Here is an 18,500-nt window from a genome sequence, read left to right on the forward strand (position 1 = left end):
TCCCTTGAACCATTCTGGCAAGTGCCCAGTCACGGTTCAGGCCAAGTGCTAGAAATGTCCTCCTGTCACACATGAGGACAGCTGAGGGTCACCAGCAAGAGCTCCAGCCAGCCAGAAACAGTAACTGACCACCTCCCCATCCTCAGCTGATGAAAACCCATCCAACTGACACTGGCCTGCTCTGTTCACCACCTGTCCACCTTTCCTCCAGAGAGCAAAGCACTAAACCACTTGCCCTGGAGTCAGACCTCCCCCGGGGATTCTCCACGCCCTGCACATACATGGGTTCATCGGTTTCTCTTCACGGTGTCTTTGTACTCCCTTCTCTTTCTCTCTCCCTCTCTCTACCTCCCTTCCCTCAGCTTGTTCTCCGTGACCAACCAACAAGCTTATGCCCACTCAGAAAGAGCAGTCATAGGGAATTCCCCAGTGGTCTAGTGGTTAAGACTCTGTGCTCCCAATACAGAACACCCAGGTTTGATCCCTGGTGGGGGAACTAGATCCCACACGCCACAACTAAAGAACAAAGATCAAAGAAAGAGCAGTCATGACCTGGCTGCAAATAGGATGGCACTTGCCCTCTCACTGACCAGTAAGTTTTCGCTCATGCATAGTCTGGACTCTCCAGCCAGGCAACGAGCTATTGGAAGCTCAGTTGGTGAATATCATTGATTTGGGAATTTTTTTGGAGGACATGATCACCAGTAAGAAATGAGTTTTGTATCACAGTACACTACACGCATACACATATACCTCCTGCCCCAAAAAAACGAGTCTCGGAAACTTCCCTGCACTCCAGTGGTTAAGTGGCTCAGTTGCATCTGACTCTTTGGGATCCCATGGACTGCAGCCTGCCAGGCTCCTCTGTCCATGGGATTTTTCCAGGCAAGAATACTGGAGTGGGTTGCCATTTCCTTCTCCAGGGGATCTTCCCGACAGGGATTGAGCCAGGGTCTCCTGCGTTGCTGCTGCTGCTGCTAAGTCGCTTCAGTCGTGTCCAACTCTGTGTGACCCCATGGACAGCAGCCCACCAGGCTCCCCCGTCCCTGGGATTCTCCAGGCAAGAACACTGGAGTGGGTTGCCATTTCCTTCTCCAATGCAGGAAAGTGAAAAGTGAAAGTGAAATTGCTCAGTCGTGTCCAAGTCTTAGAGACCCCATGGACTGCAGCCTACCAGGCTCCTCCGTCCATGGGATTCTCCAGGCAAGAGTACTGGAGTGGGGTGCCATTGCCTTCTCCGCTCCTGCATTGCAGGCAGACTCTTTACCGTCTAAGCCACTGGGGAAGCTGGAGGTTAAGACTCTGTGTTTCCACTATAGGGGGTGCAAGTTCCATCCCTGGTTGGGGAACTAAGATCCCATATGGCTCTGCCATACATGTGGTACTCTCCAATATATTCTATTCAACTCTCATAACTTTTCTGTTTTGTTAATATACAATGTTTTTTATTCACTGATAAGCTAAAGGTCCATTTCAATATGTTTCTTTTGTATGCTTAATTTGTTTTATTAGCAAGCAAAGCCCTATAAAGGATGGTTTCATCTAGTCTTCATACTCAGATTAATCTTCATCTTGACTAATCTGGAAGTAACGAAGCTAGTAAGTCTCCTTGTCTGATGCAGCCACACAAAGCCAATCACGAACATTGTTCTTTTTAAGGTATTCCTTGCTAAGGTACTTCAAATATCTTTTAGAGAACTGTTTCTCAAAAACGACTATGATTTTATTTTTGAAGCATTCAACGTGAACGACATTCCCAAGATTTCCAGTCTTGCCATTCACTTCAACTTTCTCCCGCAATAACTGTTCAAAATATCCAGAATCAAAAATTCCATCTTCTACTGGATGAGTAAGATCCAAATTAAACTTCCAGGTTAACTTCTTAGGCTTCTTACCTTTCTTCAGCGCCATCTTGGAAGGCTTTCCGTGAGATCACAGCAATTCTCATAACTTTTTAAAAAACCATAAAGTTTGAAACTTTACAATTCTGATTCTCTGATACCAACTGGGTGCCCAACAATTCAATTCAATTCTGTCACCAACTCCCAGAGTTAGCAGAGACCCCGCAGATTCTGGGCTCAGTGCCACAAGGCTGCCCCACTTTAGGCACCAGTTGCAAGTTGGGCAGGGGGGAGGACACCTGAATTTCTGACCAACCAGCTACAGATGAGAGGTTCCCACAACCCCTTTCTCAGCTTCAACAATTCACTAGAATGGCACACAAAATTCAAGAAAACCTTTTCCTGACATTTACTGTGGGTTATTTTGTTTGTTTGGCCACAATGCAAGACCTATGTGATCTTAGTTCCTCAACCAGGGATCAAACCCCCAGGGCGTGCAGTGAGAATCGTAACCACTGGAGCACCAGGGAAGTCCCCACTGTGGTTTATGGTAAAGAATACAGCTCAGGAAAGCCAGGTGGAAGAGATCCACAGGCCAAGGAGGATGCGGAGCCTCCATGCCCTCTCCGGGCAGGTCTCCCTCCCTGATCCTTGATGTGTTCTCCAACTTCCAAGTTCCCCATCACTTAGCAGTTTAATGGAGGTTTCATTACTTCATTACGTGGGCATAATTGACTAAATCACTGGCTACTGGTGATTAAACTCAATCTCCAGCCTCTCTTTCCCAGAAGTCCAGGGGAGAGGCTGGAAGTTCCGACCCGCTCAACAGGCTTGCTCTTTCTGATAAACAGCAAGCTCCCTAGCTCCCAAAGGCTCCCAACCCCCATTGGGTGTCATTTCATTAGCATACAAGACACACAAGTAATTCCAAGGGTTTTGGGAGCTCTGTGCCAGGAACCAGGCACAAAAACCAAACACTTTTTCTTTTCATTATACCACAGCAACCCACTGAATTGATTTCATTATACACCATGGGCCCCTTGTAAAACCTGCAGTATAGAGATGTTGCTGAGAGCATGACTGATTCACTAGCTGATAACAGCCACGAGGGTGCAAAGGAGGAAATTCTCCCAGTCCTTGGTATTTGGAACAGCTTCTTCTTAGTAAATTGTCTGATTTTGAATAATGGGTATGAAATGTGTTCCAGATCACATTCCCTTCTTACTGCCTGCCGGAAAACTCAGAGAAAACCATGACCCACGTCTAACAGAGGATATAAGACCTTGTAGTGGGTACTAGTCTTACTTCCAACTAAATCTCTTTTATTCTTCTTCTGCCTGCCCCCACATCCTCATCGTTCCTGTTAATCTTACACCCTACACAAGGGTGTTGTGTGTATGTATGTGTGCGTGTTAGTCACTCAGTTGTGGCCAACTCTTTGCAACCCCATGGACGACAGCCCACCAGGCTCTTCTATACATGGAATTCTTCAGGCAAGAACACTGGAGTGGGTTGCCATTTCCTTCTCTAGGGGATCAAGTGTGTTCAGTTCAGTCGCTCAGTCATGTCCGACTCTTTGCAACCCCATGAATTGCAGCACGCCAGGCCTCCCTGTCCATCACCATCTCCCGGAGTTCACTCAGACTCACGTCCATCAAGTCAGTGATGCCATCCAGCCATCTCATCCTCTGTCGTCCCCTTCTCCTCCTGCCCCCAATCCCTCCCAGCATCAGAGTCTTTTCCAGTGAGTCACCTCTTCACATGAGGTGGCCAAAGTACTGGAGTTTCAGCTTTAGCATCAGTCCTTCCAAAGAAATCCCAGGGCTGATCTCCTTCAGAATGGACTGGTTGGATCTCCTTGCAGTCCAAGGGACTCTCAAGAGTCTTCTCCAACACCACAGTTCAAAAGCATCAATTCTTCGGCACTCAGCCTTCTTCACAGTCCAACTCTCACATCCATACATGACCACTGGAAAAACCATAGCCTTAACTAGATGGACCTTTGTTGGCAAAGTAATGTCTCTGCTTTTCAACATGCTGTCTAGGTTGGTCATAACTATTCTTCCAAGGAGTAAGCGTCTTTTAATTTCATGGCTGCAGTCACCAGCTGCAGTGATTTTGGAGCCCCCCAAAATAAAGTCTGACACTGTTTCCACTGTTTCCCTATCTATTTGCCATGAAGTGATGGGACCAGATGCCATGATCTTTGTTTCTTGAATGTTGAGCTTTAAGCCAACTTTTTCACTCTCCACTTTCACTTTCATCAAGAGGCTTTTTAGTTCCTCTTCACTTTCTGCCAGAAGGGTGGTGTCATCTGCATATCTGAGGTTACTGATATTTCTCCCGGCAATCTTGATTCCAGCTTGTGCTTCCTCCAGCCCAGCGTTTCTCATGATGTACTCTGCATAGAAGTTAAATAAGCAGGGTGACAATATACAGCCTTGATGTACTCCTTTTCCTATTTGGAACCAGTCTGTTGTTCCATGTCCAGTTCTAAGTGTTGCTTCCTGAGCTGCATACAGGTTTCTCAAGAGGCAGGTCAGGTGGTCTGGTATTCCCATCTCTTTCAGAATTTTCGACAGTTTATTGTGATCCACACAGTCAAAGGCTTTGGCATAGTCAATAAAGCAGAAATAGATGTTTCTCTAGAACTCTCTTGCTTTTTCTATGATCCACCAGATGTTGGCAATTTGATCTCTGGTTCCTCTGCCTTTTCTAAAATCAGCTTGAACATCAAGTTCATGGTTCACGTATTGCTAAAGCCTGGCTTGGAGAATTTTGAGTATTACTTTACTAGCATGTGAGATGAGTATAACTGTGCGGTAGTTTGAGCATTCTTTGGCATTGCCTTTCTTTGGAATTGGAATGAAAACTGACCTTTTCCAGTTCTGTGGCCACTGCTGAGTTTTCCAAATTTGCTGGCATATTGAGTGCAACACTTTCACAGCATCATCTTTCAGGATTTGAAATAGCTCAACTGGAATTCCATCACCTCCACTAGCTTTGTTCGTAGTGATGCTTTCTAAGGCCCACTTGACTTCACATTCCAGGATATCTGGCTCTAGGTGAGTGATCACACCATCGTGATTATCTTGGTCATGAAGATCTTTTTTGTACAGTTGTTCTGTGTATTCTTGCCACCTCTTAGTATCTTCTGCTTCTGTTAGGTCCATACCATTTCTGTCCTTTATCAAGCCCATCTTTGCATGAAATGTTCCCTTGGTATCTCTAATTTTCTTGAAGAGATCTCTAGTCTTTCCCATTCTGTGGTTTGCCTATGTTTCTTTGCATTGATCGCTAAGGAAGGTTTTCTTATCTCTCCTTGCTATTCTTTGGAACTCTGCATTCAGATGCTTATATCTTTCCTTTTCTCCTTTGCTTTTCACTTCTCTTCTTTTCACAGCTATTTGTAAGGCCTCCCGAGACAGCCATTTTGCTGTTTTGCATTTCTTTTCCATGGGGATGGTCTTGATCCCTGTCTCCTGTACAATGTCAGGAACCTCCGTCCATAGTTCATCAGGCATTCTATTAGATCTAGTCCCTTAAATCTATTTCTCACTTCCACTGTATAATCATAAGGGGTTTGATTTAGGTCATACCTGAATGGTCTAGTGGTTTTCCCTACTTTCTTCAATTTAAATCTGAATTTGGCAATAAGGAGTTAATGATCTGAGCCACAGTCAGCTCCAGGTCTTGTTTTTGTTGACTGTATAGAGCTTCCTCATCTTTGGCTGCAAAGAATATAATCAATCTGATTTCGGTGTTGACCATCTGGTGATGTCCGTGTGTAGAGTCTTCTCTTGTATTGTTTGAAGAGGGTGTTTACTATGACCAGTGAATTTCCTTGGCAAAACTCTATTAGTCTTTGCCCTGCTTCATTCCGTATTCCAAGGCCAAATTTGCCTGTGACTCCAGGTGTTTCTTGACTTCCTACTTTTGCATTCCAGTCCCCTATAATGAAAAGGACATCTTTTTTTGGGTGTTAGTTCTAAAATGTCTTGTAGGTCTTCATAGAACCATTCAACTTCAGCTTGTTCAGCATTACTGGTTGGGGCATAGACTGAGATTACTGTGATATTGAATGGTTTGCCTTGGAAATGAACAGAGATCATTCTGTCGTTTTTGAGATTGCATCCAAGTATTGCATTTCGGACTCTTTTGTTGACTATGATGGCTACTCCATTTCTTCTGAGGGATTCCTGCCTGCAGTAGTAGATATAATGGTCATCTGAGTTAAATTCACCCATTCCAGTCCATTTTAGTTCGCTGATTCCTAGAACGTCGACATTCACTCTTGCCGTCTCCTGTTTGACCACTTCCAATTTGCCTTGATTCATGGACCTGACATGCCAGGTTCCTATGCAATATTGCTCTTTACAGTATTGGACCTTGCTTCTATCACCAGCCACATCCACAACTGGGTATTGTTTTTGCTTTGGCTCCATCCCTTCATTCTTTCTGGAGTTATTTGTCCACTGATCTCTAGTAGCATATTGGGCACCTACTGACCTGGGGAGTTCCTCTTTGGTATCCTATCATTTTGCCTTTTCATACGGTTCATCGGGTTCTCAAGGCAAGAATACTGAAGTGGTTTGCCATTCCCTTCTCCAGTGGACCACATTCTGTCAGAATCAAGTGTGTTAGGGTGCCTCAGATGCATTTTATTTGATTTCAATTTTTATTATCTTTTAAATTTTTTATTACTTTTACTTTATTTTATTTGGTTGTGCAGGCTCTTTATCATAACATGCAGGTTTTCTGTAGCTGCAGCACATGGGCTCTCGAGCTCACGGGCTCTCTAGTTGCAACTTGCTTGGGCTTTGTTGCTCCGAGGCATGTGGGATCTTAGTTCCCCAACCAGAAATCAAACTCATATCCTCTGTGTTGGAGGGGGGATTCTTAACCACTGGACCACCAGGGAAGTCCCTCAGATACATTTTAGAGTGAGGCCTGACAAACAATTATAATTCCTAGAGGGACAAGACCTTTTTGCCTACTATCACTCTGTATTTCTCCTGCAAGCTTTTTTCACATGGTAGAGGCTTCACAAATTTCAGGTTATGAAGGAACAAAGGGCAGGGTCAAGATGACTGTTCAGAGTCAATGGTATGGGCGGCGGGCGGGGGCCGGGGCGGGGGGTGGTGCGGGTCGGGGAGAGGCTGGTTCTTAGCAACAGAATGGGTCCAACTTAAATATGACTATATAGGCCCTAAGACCTCCAACCAAATACCCGAAGAACCTCCAAATATGCTGGCACTTTGCTTTTCCCACCTCTGTATATTGATCTGCTACTTCTTTTCAACTTGGCAACAACCTGAGGTTTAGGATTTACAGCAGATCAGTGAGCTGCTCTTTGGATGTGGGCCTCTTCAAGTAGATCATGGGTCACTCTGGAAAAAGCTGGTGGCCAGGAGGGGCCCTCAGGGTGCGTTTCCACAGTGCTGACCTTAGGGTACTATGCTGATTCAGAAATCAACTCTATAGCGTGTACCGTTGCTAATACAGATCACGATTTTTCATGGATTCACTGGTGGAGGGCCGGGGGCTTCTTCCATAAGACGCCATCAGTTTAATATGGTGTGTGTGCCAGCTCCCCTGTGCACTGGCTGGGAGAGGAGCTGGCCCAAATCAGGAATGAAGAACCAGAACCTTGGCCCCTTCAGCACTGATGTTCTGCACCTGGGCTGCCTTTCTGGATGAAAATGCATCCTCTCCAGGGGTCTTCTTGGAAGAACATGGGGTTTCTCAGCTTTCACCTGTGTGTGCTCCTCCTCTGAGATGCCTGTTATCTGGCACCTGAAGTTACAGCCAAAAGAGTTTCTGAGACCAACCAGGATGAGGCAGAAGGGTGTTTTAGCCCTTTCCTGCCCTGGGTCTACCTTCTGGTCTGGACCACCAAGGAGAAGCCTACTCCTTTGACAGTGAAAGTGTTAGTTATTCAGTCATGTCTGACTCTGTGCAACCCCATGGACTGTAGCTCGCCAGGCTCCTCTGTCCATGGAATTCTCCAGGCAAGAAAACTGGAGTAGGTAGCCATTCCCTTCTCCAGGGGATCTTCCTGGTTCAGGGATCGAACCTGGGTCTCCCAAACTGCAGGTGGATTCTTTACTGTCTGAGCCACTAGGGAAGCCCCTACTTCCTTGGGCTTTTCATAAAGAGCCTACACATGCCGCAGAAGAATTAAAAGGTATCCCACTTACTCTCTCTGAGTGATCAACCCACCATGTGCGAACAGGGAAAGGAGGGCCACATTCAATGATTTCCTATGGCTACTGACCACATCCACACATGTCCCTCAAGTCGGAATTTCTGAGACCTTTTCCACCATTGAGATGTCCCATGGGATATATGACTTCTTTGCCCCAAGTCCAAAATTTCTCTAACATCCCCATGTTTTCTCTTAAAGGTGTACGTCAATTTGCATTCTGACTCACGTATGTCCGTTTATTTTAGTGTAATATTTTTCTCCCACGTCTTTTAGTAAAATGTCCCTCTAGGAACAGGCTTGTTGACAGGCAATACAGGCTTGTACCAGCTTCGGAGACTTTACTGGAGCTGTGTGGCCTTAATCCATCTGACCCCAAATCCTGCTCTACCAGGGATTCAGGGAGACTGGAGTAAGCAGTGCCCAGTGCTCCCGTGTGGCCACCCGGCTAAGATCAGCAGCAGATCAGCGAGTCTGGGAGGACGTCTGCTCCCAGCCCACCTCTCAGTGCAGGAAGGCAGACGCCCCCAAGGCCTTGGCTCATACATCCCCCTGCCCAGCCATCAGCCCCCCTCAGAACTGATAGTGTGAGCAGTCATGAACCTCAAATCACGCTCATACAGACCAATGTACCCCAGGGTACCCGTGTCCCAGGACTTCATCACCCTCTGGTTCAGAAGTCATAAACTAGAGGTCCATGGGTCTTGCTCATTTGACTCTCAGGGTGTTTTCCTCCCCCTTGAACTAGCTGCCAATATTTTAAAATTCAATTATCAGAAGATTTTAAAAAGGTAGGGGGTGGGAGGGTGGGGAGGGGAGTCAGATCTCTGGCTTTTCCTGAAAAAAGAAACAAGCAAAACTGAAGACCTGGCAACCCTAGCCCTTGCACTCCATGTGGGCCGCACTGGAGTTGCCCGACCCCTCCCACCCCAACAGCATATGCTCTGCTCTTCACCACAGCCCCTGACACTCCCTGTTGCCTCACAGCACTGGTCCCTTCACTCCTTTCTAGGCCCTCCTGGCCCCAAGAAGGGAACCTAAAGCCCAAGATGTTAAATGCCTGCCCTTATTCAAAGAATCAGTTAGTTAAAATTAAGCTGTGTGACGACTTGGCTTTGAGTTTCACAAAGACCATCTGTTTTTGAGAAACATCATCACATGGCTACCCCAGCTTTTTCTCAAGGGAGGAAAGGGAGCTAGGAAAAGAGAAAGGATATTGTCTTTGCTTAGCCTGAAAAGGCACATTTAAAATACCTGCTATCTTCCAAATCAAATTCCAGGAAGCTCATGGACTCTTGGCCGATATGGATCAGAGTCGGTCTTCCCCAGGAGAGATTAAGCATCAGGAAAGCAGGGTCTCGCCTGAATTGCTCACAGCCTATAAAACCTGGCTCCTCACAACACCCGCCCAGCCTCAAAGCTCCCTTACTGATGCCCATAAGGACCGGGACCTTTCCATTTCTACATTTGAGGATCAGTTTCCCAAACACAACCTCCCCCAAACATTCCATCTGTTCTACCTTCATCGGGAGGCTGTGGCAGAGCATTTGGGAACCTGAAAACAGACAGACAGACAGCACAGCAGGGCGCACTTTCTGACTACCCTTTGCTGGCAGGGACAGCCCCCTAATTGGCCAGCCAGGGACACCCACAGGCCAGGGCTGTGCTTGGCTGAACGCCCTATTTGTTTTTGGGAAACGGTTGGTGCCAGTTAAGTCAGATTAATAAATACCTTTAGGGTTTCCTCCAACAACATTCTCCAGAGAGGAGCACTTTGAACTTTCAGGTCACTGCAAGAATCATTAACCACCCGCACTCCACCCCCACCCCTGCCAGCTCAACACCGGACTTGACAACGAGCCTCAGAGGGGCTGTTTGCTGGTGTCATTCACAGAGCAAGACAGACAAAGCCGCCCTAGTCCCCACCTTAGCAACGCCAAGTGCCCTGGCCAAAAAGGGCCTCCCTGACCACCTTCAGTCTCCAAGGCCACGCCACGCTGCATCACCCTCTGTCACATTTCCCTTTCATTGGTGCCCTGGAAAACATCACCTCCTGACGTGAGCGGATTTGTTTGCTTGTGTATTAAGCTTCCCCCAAGAGAGATTAACCATCAGGAAAGCAGAGCCTTGTCTGAATTGCTCACAGCCTTATCCCTTCGCATTTCAGGCACGCCTGCCACTTAGCAGGTGCTCAACAAATCCATTTGTTGGATGAATGGACAGGCACAGGGTCAGGGCTCCCCACCCGCCCCCCTCAACCGCACTGCTGGCCTGGCAAGATGTCAACCAAAACCCAAGGCTACAAACACACCAGCGGGGCCCTCAGCATGTCAAGCTCAGCGCACGGCAAGTCCTCCCAAAATCAGGGGGCTCTCTTGAGCTGCCCTGGCTGACGAGATCTGCTGCGTAGTGGACCTGACAACTCCCAGGTCCAGGCTTCTCTGGGGACAGGGACACAGTCAGACATTTCAAAAGGCGACGTGTTACAGCATTGTCCCCAGTCTCCTCCAGGAACAATCTTCCTCCCGCCCCGTTGGGGAAGTAGCTGGAGAAGAGGTTCCAGACACTTGGCCACCCGGGACTTGCACTGTCTGCTAGTCCACGAGTCACGAAACCAGCACAGGCACAGCACTGTCGTTCTGACCCAGGGGCAGTGGGTCACTTACACTAATCTTCTGGGCCTCTCACAATTCTTCTGGATATCTCACAATAAAAATGCATAAGCGTAATCCATACACTTTGGAAAAGGACATTCAAACATTGAAAGTACAGTGTGACAAGTAGGAGTCACCTCTACCCTGCCTAGCTCCCAAGAACCCCTAACAGCGTTTTCTTCAACCCTTAAAATGTATACGCAGGGCATGCTGTCCTGGGTTTTTCTTTTCTCCTACTTCATACCTCACAGATCTTCCCTAAGGAACAGATTGGTTCAGAAATGAACTTAAGGAGAAGGGTGGGATGAAATGGGATATTGGGATTGACCTATATACACTACTGATACTATATATAAAAAAGATAATAACAACCTACTGTATAGGTTATATAACACAGAGAAGGCTACTTAATGTTCTGCAGTGACCCAAATGGGAAGGAAACTCCAAAAAGAGGGGATATGTGTATATGTATGGTTGATTCACTTTTCTGTACAGCAGAAATTAACACAACATTGTATAGCAATTCAATTGCAATAAAATTGAGAAAAAAAAGTTTTTTTAATGAATTTACCCCAAGTTCATGGTGAGAAACCCTTCTCCTCTCCTCACTGAGTGCTCAAGTAAGCGGCTCATAAGGAAGAGCGGACCATACTCCTCAAACATATTTGTGACCACGAGTCTTGTAGCTTTTTTACCAACACCTGATTTGATGTATCTGGCTTGGCCCAGCAGCCTCCAAGCATCCTGGGCTCCTTAAGGCCTCCAAGAGTGAACTTGACCCACTGAAAACAGCCATTAGCCATATCCTGCCAGTTTTCCAGGTTCCAGGTCCCAGCAAACACTCCCCATCTCTTTCTGGGTCTCTAGGAGGTATTTGTCTCAGTAAGCTGGTAGCATACACAGTGCCTGCCTCCCGTACACAGTGCAGAAGGTGGCATGGGGCTGGCAAGAGCTACCCCAGAACTCTGCAGAAGACAGTCTACAGGTAAGGCTTCACTGAGTTCTATGCTTGAGAAGTTAACTATGTTACCACCAGAGCATAATAATGAGTGTCCCAAGAGCCCCAGGCCTAGGAGCCCCCTCTCATTACAGAGATGAATGCTGGCAACAGAAAGGTTCCTATCCCTTCCTTTCTCTCAGCCTTTTCTTTATACATTCAACAAATATTCAGCAAGAAGTGACTGTAGATCAGGCATAAGAAAACAGGTGGGCCCCAAGAAAGTGGGGAAAGCAAACAAGAATAGGATAACTGGACCTCCCCCATCATCCTCCCACCCCCACCACACAGACAGTCTGCATAAAATACATGTCTTTAACACAACCAACCTCTAGGTGAGACAGGGCCCATTCCAGGTGCCAGAAATGAGGAGGAGGCTCAGAGCTAAAATCAAGAGCTGAGAGGAAGTCTGGCAGGTGGAGGAGTTTAGGAAATAGATGGATAGGCCTTAGGAGAGGCAGGACTCCCAGTTGAGGTGGCGGAACCAGCAGACACTTACTTCAGAAGGTTCTCAGCTCCTGTTCTCATCCGCATGGCTTTCAAGATCTTCTGGTTCAAGGCAGCCCTCTGATTCTGTAGTTTGCTCCGGCCAGTCTGCGCAAGGGGATTGCAACCCTAAGGGAAAGAAAATAAGAGAAGCCCTTTTAAAGATCAGCCACTCTAAAAATGATGACAAATGTCAAACACAACAGAAAAAAAATTTTTTTTAATACTCATCTTTTCTGAAAATAAAAGTAACATTAACATGGAAAATATATGAGAAGCCAAAAAGTGTAAAAAAGAAAATAAAAGTCATTCACCATAACACAACGCCAAAACAGGCACTGTGAATTGACTCTGAAGTGAGTAGGAATTTCTTTCCTACTCAATGTTTTTTAAGAAGATTTTTTTTAATGTTTATTTATTAATTTGGCTGTACCAAGTCTTTTAGTTGTGGCATGCAGGATCTTCGACTTTCATTGCACCATTGGGACCTTTAGTTGCAGCATGCGAACTCTTAGTTGCAGCATGAGGGATCAAGTTCCCTGACCAGGAATTGAACCCTGGCCCCCTGCATGGGGAGCTTGGAATCTTAACCACTGGACCACCAGGAAAGCCCCTGCCCACCTATTTTATATGCATAGTGTTACCTTCCACATTAGTGGCTGTGTCAGGAGTTCTGCAGACCAGCCACATGACTGGAGTTTCGCAGGACTCAACATACAGTTCACTCACAGCTGACATTTACGACAGAGGTTCAATAAGGACACATAGCCAGATCACTGGGAAAAAGAGAGCTGAGAGGAATCCAAGTGCAGGCCTCCTTAGGTATGAAGGATCATACAAAGCACACTCCTCCCCCCAGGAACAGCATGTAGGCAATGCCATGGCCAGCGTCGGCCTCTCAGAAAATCAAGACTCAGGACTTCCCTGGCAGTCCAGCATTTGGGACTCCAGGCTTCTCCTGCAAGGGGCATGGGTTCAGGGCTCCTGGCTGAGCAACTAGATGTCACATGCCACAACTAAAGGTCCCCCACTAGCCTTAGGCAACCATGAACCTACTTTTTCTATCTGTACAGACTCGCTTAATCTGGACATTCCACATGATGGAATGTCTGTTGCAATGGGCTTCTTTCACTTAGTTTAAGGTTTATCCACAGTGCAGCACGTATCAGTACTTCACTTCTGTCCCTAACACTCCAGTCGATATGCACATTCATTATCCATTCATCAGTTAAAGGACATTGGGGGCTGCTTTTCACTGTTGGCTCTTATGAATGGGGCTGCTTACTTCCGTGGAAGTTTCTATGCGAATGAATGTCTTCCTTGCTCTTGGCTATAGATCTAAAAGTGGAATATTGTGTCAAATGGTGGTTGTTGCTGTTCAGTCTCTAAGTCATGCTCAATTCTTGGAGACTCCACGGACTGCGGCACGCCAGGCTTCCCTGTCCTTCACTGTCTTTCGGAGTTTGCTCAAAGTCATGTCCATTGAGTCGGTGATGCTATTGAACCATCTCATCCTCTGTCACTCCCTTCTCTTATGTCATATGGTTAATTCTCCTATGTCATAGTCACACATCATATGGTTAATACTATGTTTAACCATTTGAGGTCAAACTCTATTCCAAAGTGGCTACAATATCTTACATTCCCACCAGCAGTAGATGAGGACTCCAATTTACCCTTATCTTCCTCAATACTTGTTATTATTGTCTTTTTTATTATAGCCAACCTAGGATGTGTGGTATTTCCCTGTGGTTTTGCTTTGCACTTCCCTAATGGGTAATGATGTTGAACATCTTTTCATGTGCTTATTGGCCATTTGTATATCTTTGGAGAAAGATCAATTCAGGTTTCTTGCCTATATTTAAGCCAGGTTGTCTTTTATTGTTGAGTTGATATGTATTTTTAATCTTTGCCAAATTGATATGTGAGCTTTTCACTTTCATGCATTGGAGAAGGAAATGGCAACCCACTCCAGTATTCTTGCCTGGAGAATCCCAGAGACAGAGGAGCCTGGTGGGCTGCTGTCTATAGGGTCGCACAGAGTCAGACATGACTGAAGCAACTTAGCAGCAGCAGCAGCATTCTCCCAATTTGCATTTGTTATTAGTGAAGGGAAACACTTTTTTTTTCTTATATTATTGATCTGTTAAATTGTTTTTTTCTGGAGAATTGTCTGTGTTCTCTGTCCATTATTTCCTGGGGTATTTAGTTTACAATCAATGTTTCACTGTGAAAAGTTCAAGGTCAGGAAAAAAGTTTCCCCCTTTTTTTTTAACATCCATGTGCCAAATCCAGCCTCCAGTTGCTCTCTCTTTCTTGGCCTCACTGGGCAGCATGCAGGATCTTAGTTCCCTGACCAGGGATCCAACCCCTGCCTCCTGTATTGAGAGCACGGAGTCTGAACCATCAGACCAACAGAAAAGTCTCTAGATTATAATCAATGTTTCATTGTGAAAAGTTTAACATCAGAAAAAAAAGTTTCCTTTTTTTTTTTTTTTTTTTGTCTGAGCAGCTTTCGGGCACATAGTTCCCCATCAGGGATCAGACCTGGGCCACCACAGTGAGAAGCCACATCCTAAACACTGGACTGCCAAGGAATTCCCCCCTTTTGTTTGGTAAATTATAGTTGATTTACTATATACTGTTAGTTTCAGGTGTACAGCAAAGTGATTCAAAAAGTTTCCTTTTAATCTAATAGTGTTCTTCCCACTCCAGCAGGTATTAATAGAAGCCCAGGGATCTGAAGGTTCCATTCCTTTCTAAAGCATATCTTTGAGCTCTGCCCACTGACAGGGCTTATGCTCACACCCTGGGAGTGGCTGGTGGGCAGTATTTGGCGAGGCAACTGCCCTTTCTCTCTGCGTCACTGCCTGGTCACTGTCATTGCAGCCCTGTACATACCTAGCCTCCCACACCTCTGCCCCAAGCCACACCCATGGCCTTGACCCCAAGGAGGAAGAAATGGGTTATCTGCAGCCCCAGGCTTCTCAGGGATTCCCATATTAGCCGCCTTTGGACCACTGAGTCAGAAAGGAGTTGTTACCTGTCTCCTTCCACAGAGATTTCTCATTCTCCCATCACATCAGGTGGCAGAGTGGTAAAGAATCTGCCTGCCCATGCAAGAGACGCAGGTTCGATTCCTGGGTTGGGAAGATCCCCTGGAGAAGGAAATGGCAACCCACTCCAGTGTTCTTGCTTGGGAAATCCCACTGTTAGAAGAGCCTAGGGAGCTACAGTCCATGGGGTCGCAGAGAGCTGGACACGACTCAACAACGAAGCAACAACGTAGCAGGTGGCCACCCCCACCTGTCCCCCACGCAGCTTCCCAAATTCAAATTACACAGATAGTCACAATCTGACTCGGAATAGTCTTAAAATTAAGACTATTAATGGTTTTCACACCATTAAATGACCCTTGATTGAAAGTAAAAATCAGAAAAATCAGACCTAAGATTAAAATGTCTTTAATATTAAGCTAACAATATTACAGGGCTAAAATAATTGCAGGCCTCTTTCGTTTCTACTGCCCAGAATTACTATGAAGGGGTGGCTTGATCTGACTTAAAATTACATGGTTCACCAAGGCTGTGTTCTATTTTACAGAGAAGCCTTAATAACTAATTCCTTTACGGACATTCCCAGAGCTGATAAGCAGCCATTCCAGCTCAAGGATAAGAACTTTTTCCTGCTCCCATACCTCACCCAGCGTCTGGCAGGCCTGGAATGGCTACACCCTAACCAGCCCACAGATGTGGGGTCAAGTTTCCAGATAAGACATAGGAATGCTTAGGATTAGATCTGATTGAGTGACTGGACCCCAAATCACATTACTTCTTACTGACAGGTAGGAATGCTGGGCCTGTTGGAAACACCAGACACACCCACAGGGCTATTTGGAAACTACCCAGAGCCCTGAGAGATGAATCTGGGTTGAGACTGTCAAAAAGATGCCCTAGAATCACAGAGGCTGCTTGCTGTCTACTGGCCCCTGCCAAGGGGGCTCTCTACTAGTGGGGACCCACAGTCACGCCTAGTTCTTCATTGGATCCCAACAGGAGGAAGCACTGTTCCAAACTGGACTGTGGGCTTGTGCCCAGGACCTAGGCAGCACCCGTCAGACTGGCCTGGCCTGGGAACTGAGGACGGGGAGGGGGGAGCAAATGAACTGCCCTGGCCTCTAGGATCACTGTCCTTAAGTCTTACAGTGAACCTGAGTCTGTCCACTGTACAGAGTCTGTCAGTTTCCTGACCAGACTAAGGCTTGGGCAAGGGCGTTCGTCTCAACACACGGAAGGATGGTCCAACTGCCAACACCCGAGAAAAGCAAGTACGGAGTGAAAGTTCAGCTTTCTCACTAGCTTAGTGGGGTCTCCCATGTGTTGGACAGCCCACGTGGGCTCTGGTACAGCATCCTGGACCCCACAATTCTAAAGCTTGGAGGATGAGTGAGCTACCCAAGATGTTAAAGGCAGGGGACTTCCCTGGTAGTCCAGGGGTTAGTTAAGACTTCATGCTCCCAGTGCAGAGGACGTGGGTTTGATCCCTGATCAGGGAACTAGATCCCACCTGCCCCAACCAAGAGTTTGTGTGAAATAAAAAAAAAAAAAACAAAACAAAACATGCTGGACACAGTAAGGATGAGAGAGGGACTTTAAGCCCACGTCCTTTCTGCCACTCTGAGTTGAGCTGGAGCAGCAGGAATGTGTGGGGATATCGGGACAGCTCACCTATCAATTCCCAGGCTTCCCTCTCATGGTTCCCAGCTGAGGGCTGCCTGACATCACGCACGCACACCCTTTGGCCACAGTGACCCAATTTCCACTCTCCCACCTTGTAGCCCATAACAGTCAGGCTGGCAGACTCATGCTCCCACACCTCCTTTCCAAGAGGAAGGACATCTGACTCATGCCTGGCCAACTGGAAACCAAACTCACCTCGGGTCTGATTCAAGGTGAGCACTTGACATAGGATAACCAGAGCCCATCAAGGATGGGCCTTCACTTTCCCCCATCAGCCCTGAATCTAGGAAGATGCTGAGACTGGGCAGCTGCAGCCACGTTACCAGAGCGGGGGAGTGTCTTCCCCAAAACGGAGCTAACCTGGGGGAGCAGAACTGAGAAACTGAGTCTTGGGTGACATTTGAGCCCTAGATCAAGCCAGGCCTGAAGCCGTTCCTCAGGACTTCTTAGTTCCAGGAGTCAAATGCATTCCCTTTATTGCTTACACCATTTTTTAAAAATATATATAATATACAATTCTTGTCATTCCCCAAGGCAACCAAGACTCTGGTTTCTATCATCCTAGACTTTTGTATGTTTTAGAACTTTGTATAAATGGAATTATATAGTATATATTCTTTTGTGTCTGACTTATTTTGTTCAATACATTGCTTTGGGATTCATCCATACTGTTATATTTATGAGTGGTTTGTTCCTTTTCATTGCTGAGTAGAATTCCATTGTAAGAATGTACCATACCAGATCAAACCAGTCAGTCCTAAAGGAAAGTGAAAGTGAAAGTCGTTCAGTCATGTCCAACTCTTTGCAACCCCATGGACTATACAGTCCATGGAATTTTCCATGCCAGAATACTGGAGCAGGTAGCCATTCCCATCTCCAGGGGATCTTTCCAGCCCAGGGATCAAACCCGGGTCTCCCACATTGCAGACGGATTCTTTACCAGCTGAGCCACCAGGGAAGCCCAAGAATGGTGGAGTGGGTAGCCTATCTCTTCTCCACCAGATCTTCCCAACCCAGGAATCAAATCGGGGTCTCCTGCATGGCAGACGGATTCTTTACCAGCCGAGCCAGCAGGGAAGGAAATTAATCCTAACAGAAATTAACCCTGAATATTCACTGGAAGGACAGATGCTGAAGCTGAAGCTCCAACACTCTGGCCACCTAATGCGAAGAGCCGACTCACTGGAAAAGACCCTGATGCTGGGAAAGATTGAAGGCAGGAGAAGGAGATGACAGAGGACAAGATGGTTGGATGGCATCACCGACTCACTGAACATGAGTTTGAGCAAACTCCAAGAGATGGTGAAGGACATGGAAGCCTGGTGTGCTGCAGTCCACAGGGTCACAAAGAGTTGGACACAACTGAGCGACTGAATGACGACAACCATTAAAGTGACCTGAGCGCCTGAATGACGACAACCACACGTAGTGTGCTTATTTGCCTAAACCATTTGGGAATAGATCTCCTGGTAACTGCAGCTAAGAAAAAGTCCTAACCAGAGTAAGTTCATCCAGAGTAAAAACTCTATGTGTTAATATACATGCACATGTCCTTTGTGAACAATCAAGCTGTTTGGC

General features: G+C 46.5%; 2 protein-coding genes across 3 annotated transcripts in view; both read right to left on the reverse strand.

Moving 5' to 3' along the window:
* Positions 1-18,500, reverse strand: part of RHPN2 (rhophilin Rho GTPase binding protein 2) — a 70,688-nt gene that overhangs the window by 44,333 nt on the left and 7,855 nt on the right. For both annotated transcript variants that reach the window (XM_042231940.1, XM_015100546.3), the window contains exon 2: positions 12,197-12,312. In XM_042231940.1, coding sequence (XP_042087874.1) covers positions 12,197-12,312 — 116 coding nt within the window. The remainder of the gene's footprint in view (positions 1-12,196; positions 12,313-18,500) is intronic.
* Positions 1,582-1,998, reverse strand: LOC106991603 (ribosomal protein eL22-like). The gene has a single exon (XM_060398030.1). It carries the CDS (start codon positions 1,909-1,911, stop codon positions 1,597-1,599), a length of 315 nt encoding a protein of 104 aa, XP_060254013.1. The 5' UTR covers positions 1,912-1,998; the 3' UTR covers positions 1,582-1,596.

Source organism: Ovis aries, chromosome 14 (assembly GCF_016772045.2).
Source record: "Ovis aries strain OAR_USU_Benz2616 breed Rambouillet chromosome 14, ARS-UI_Ramb_v3.0, whole genome shotgun sequence".
Taxonomy (NCBI): Eukaryota; Metazoa; Chordata; class Mammalia; order Artiodactyla; family Bovidae; genus Ovis; species Ovis aries.

Excerpts from the sequence above, each read along its gene's own strand:
- LOC106991603 (XM_060398030.1), bottom strand. The coding sequence starts at position 1,911 with ATGGCGCTGAAGAAAGGTAAGAAGCCTAAGAAGTTAACCTGGAAGTTT.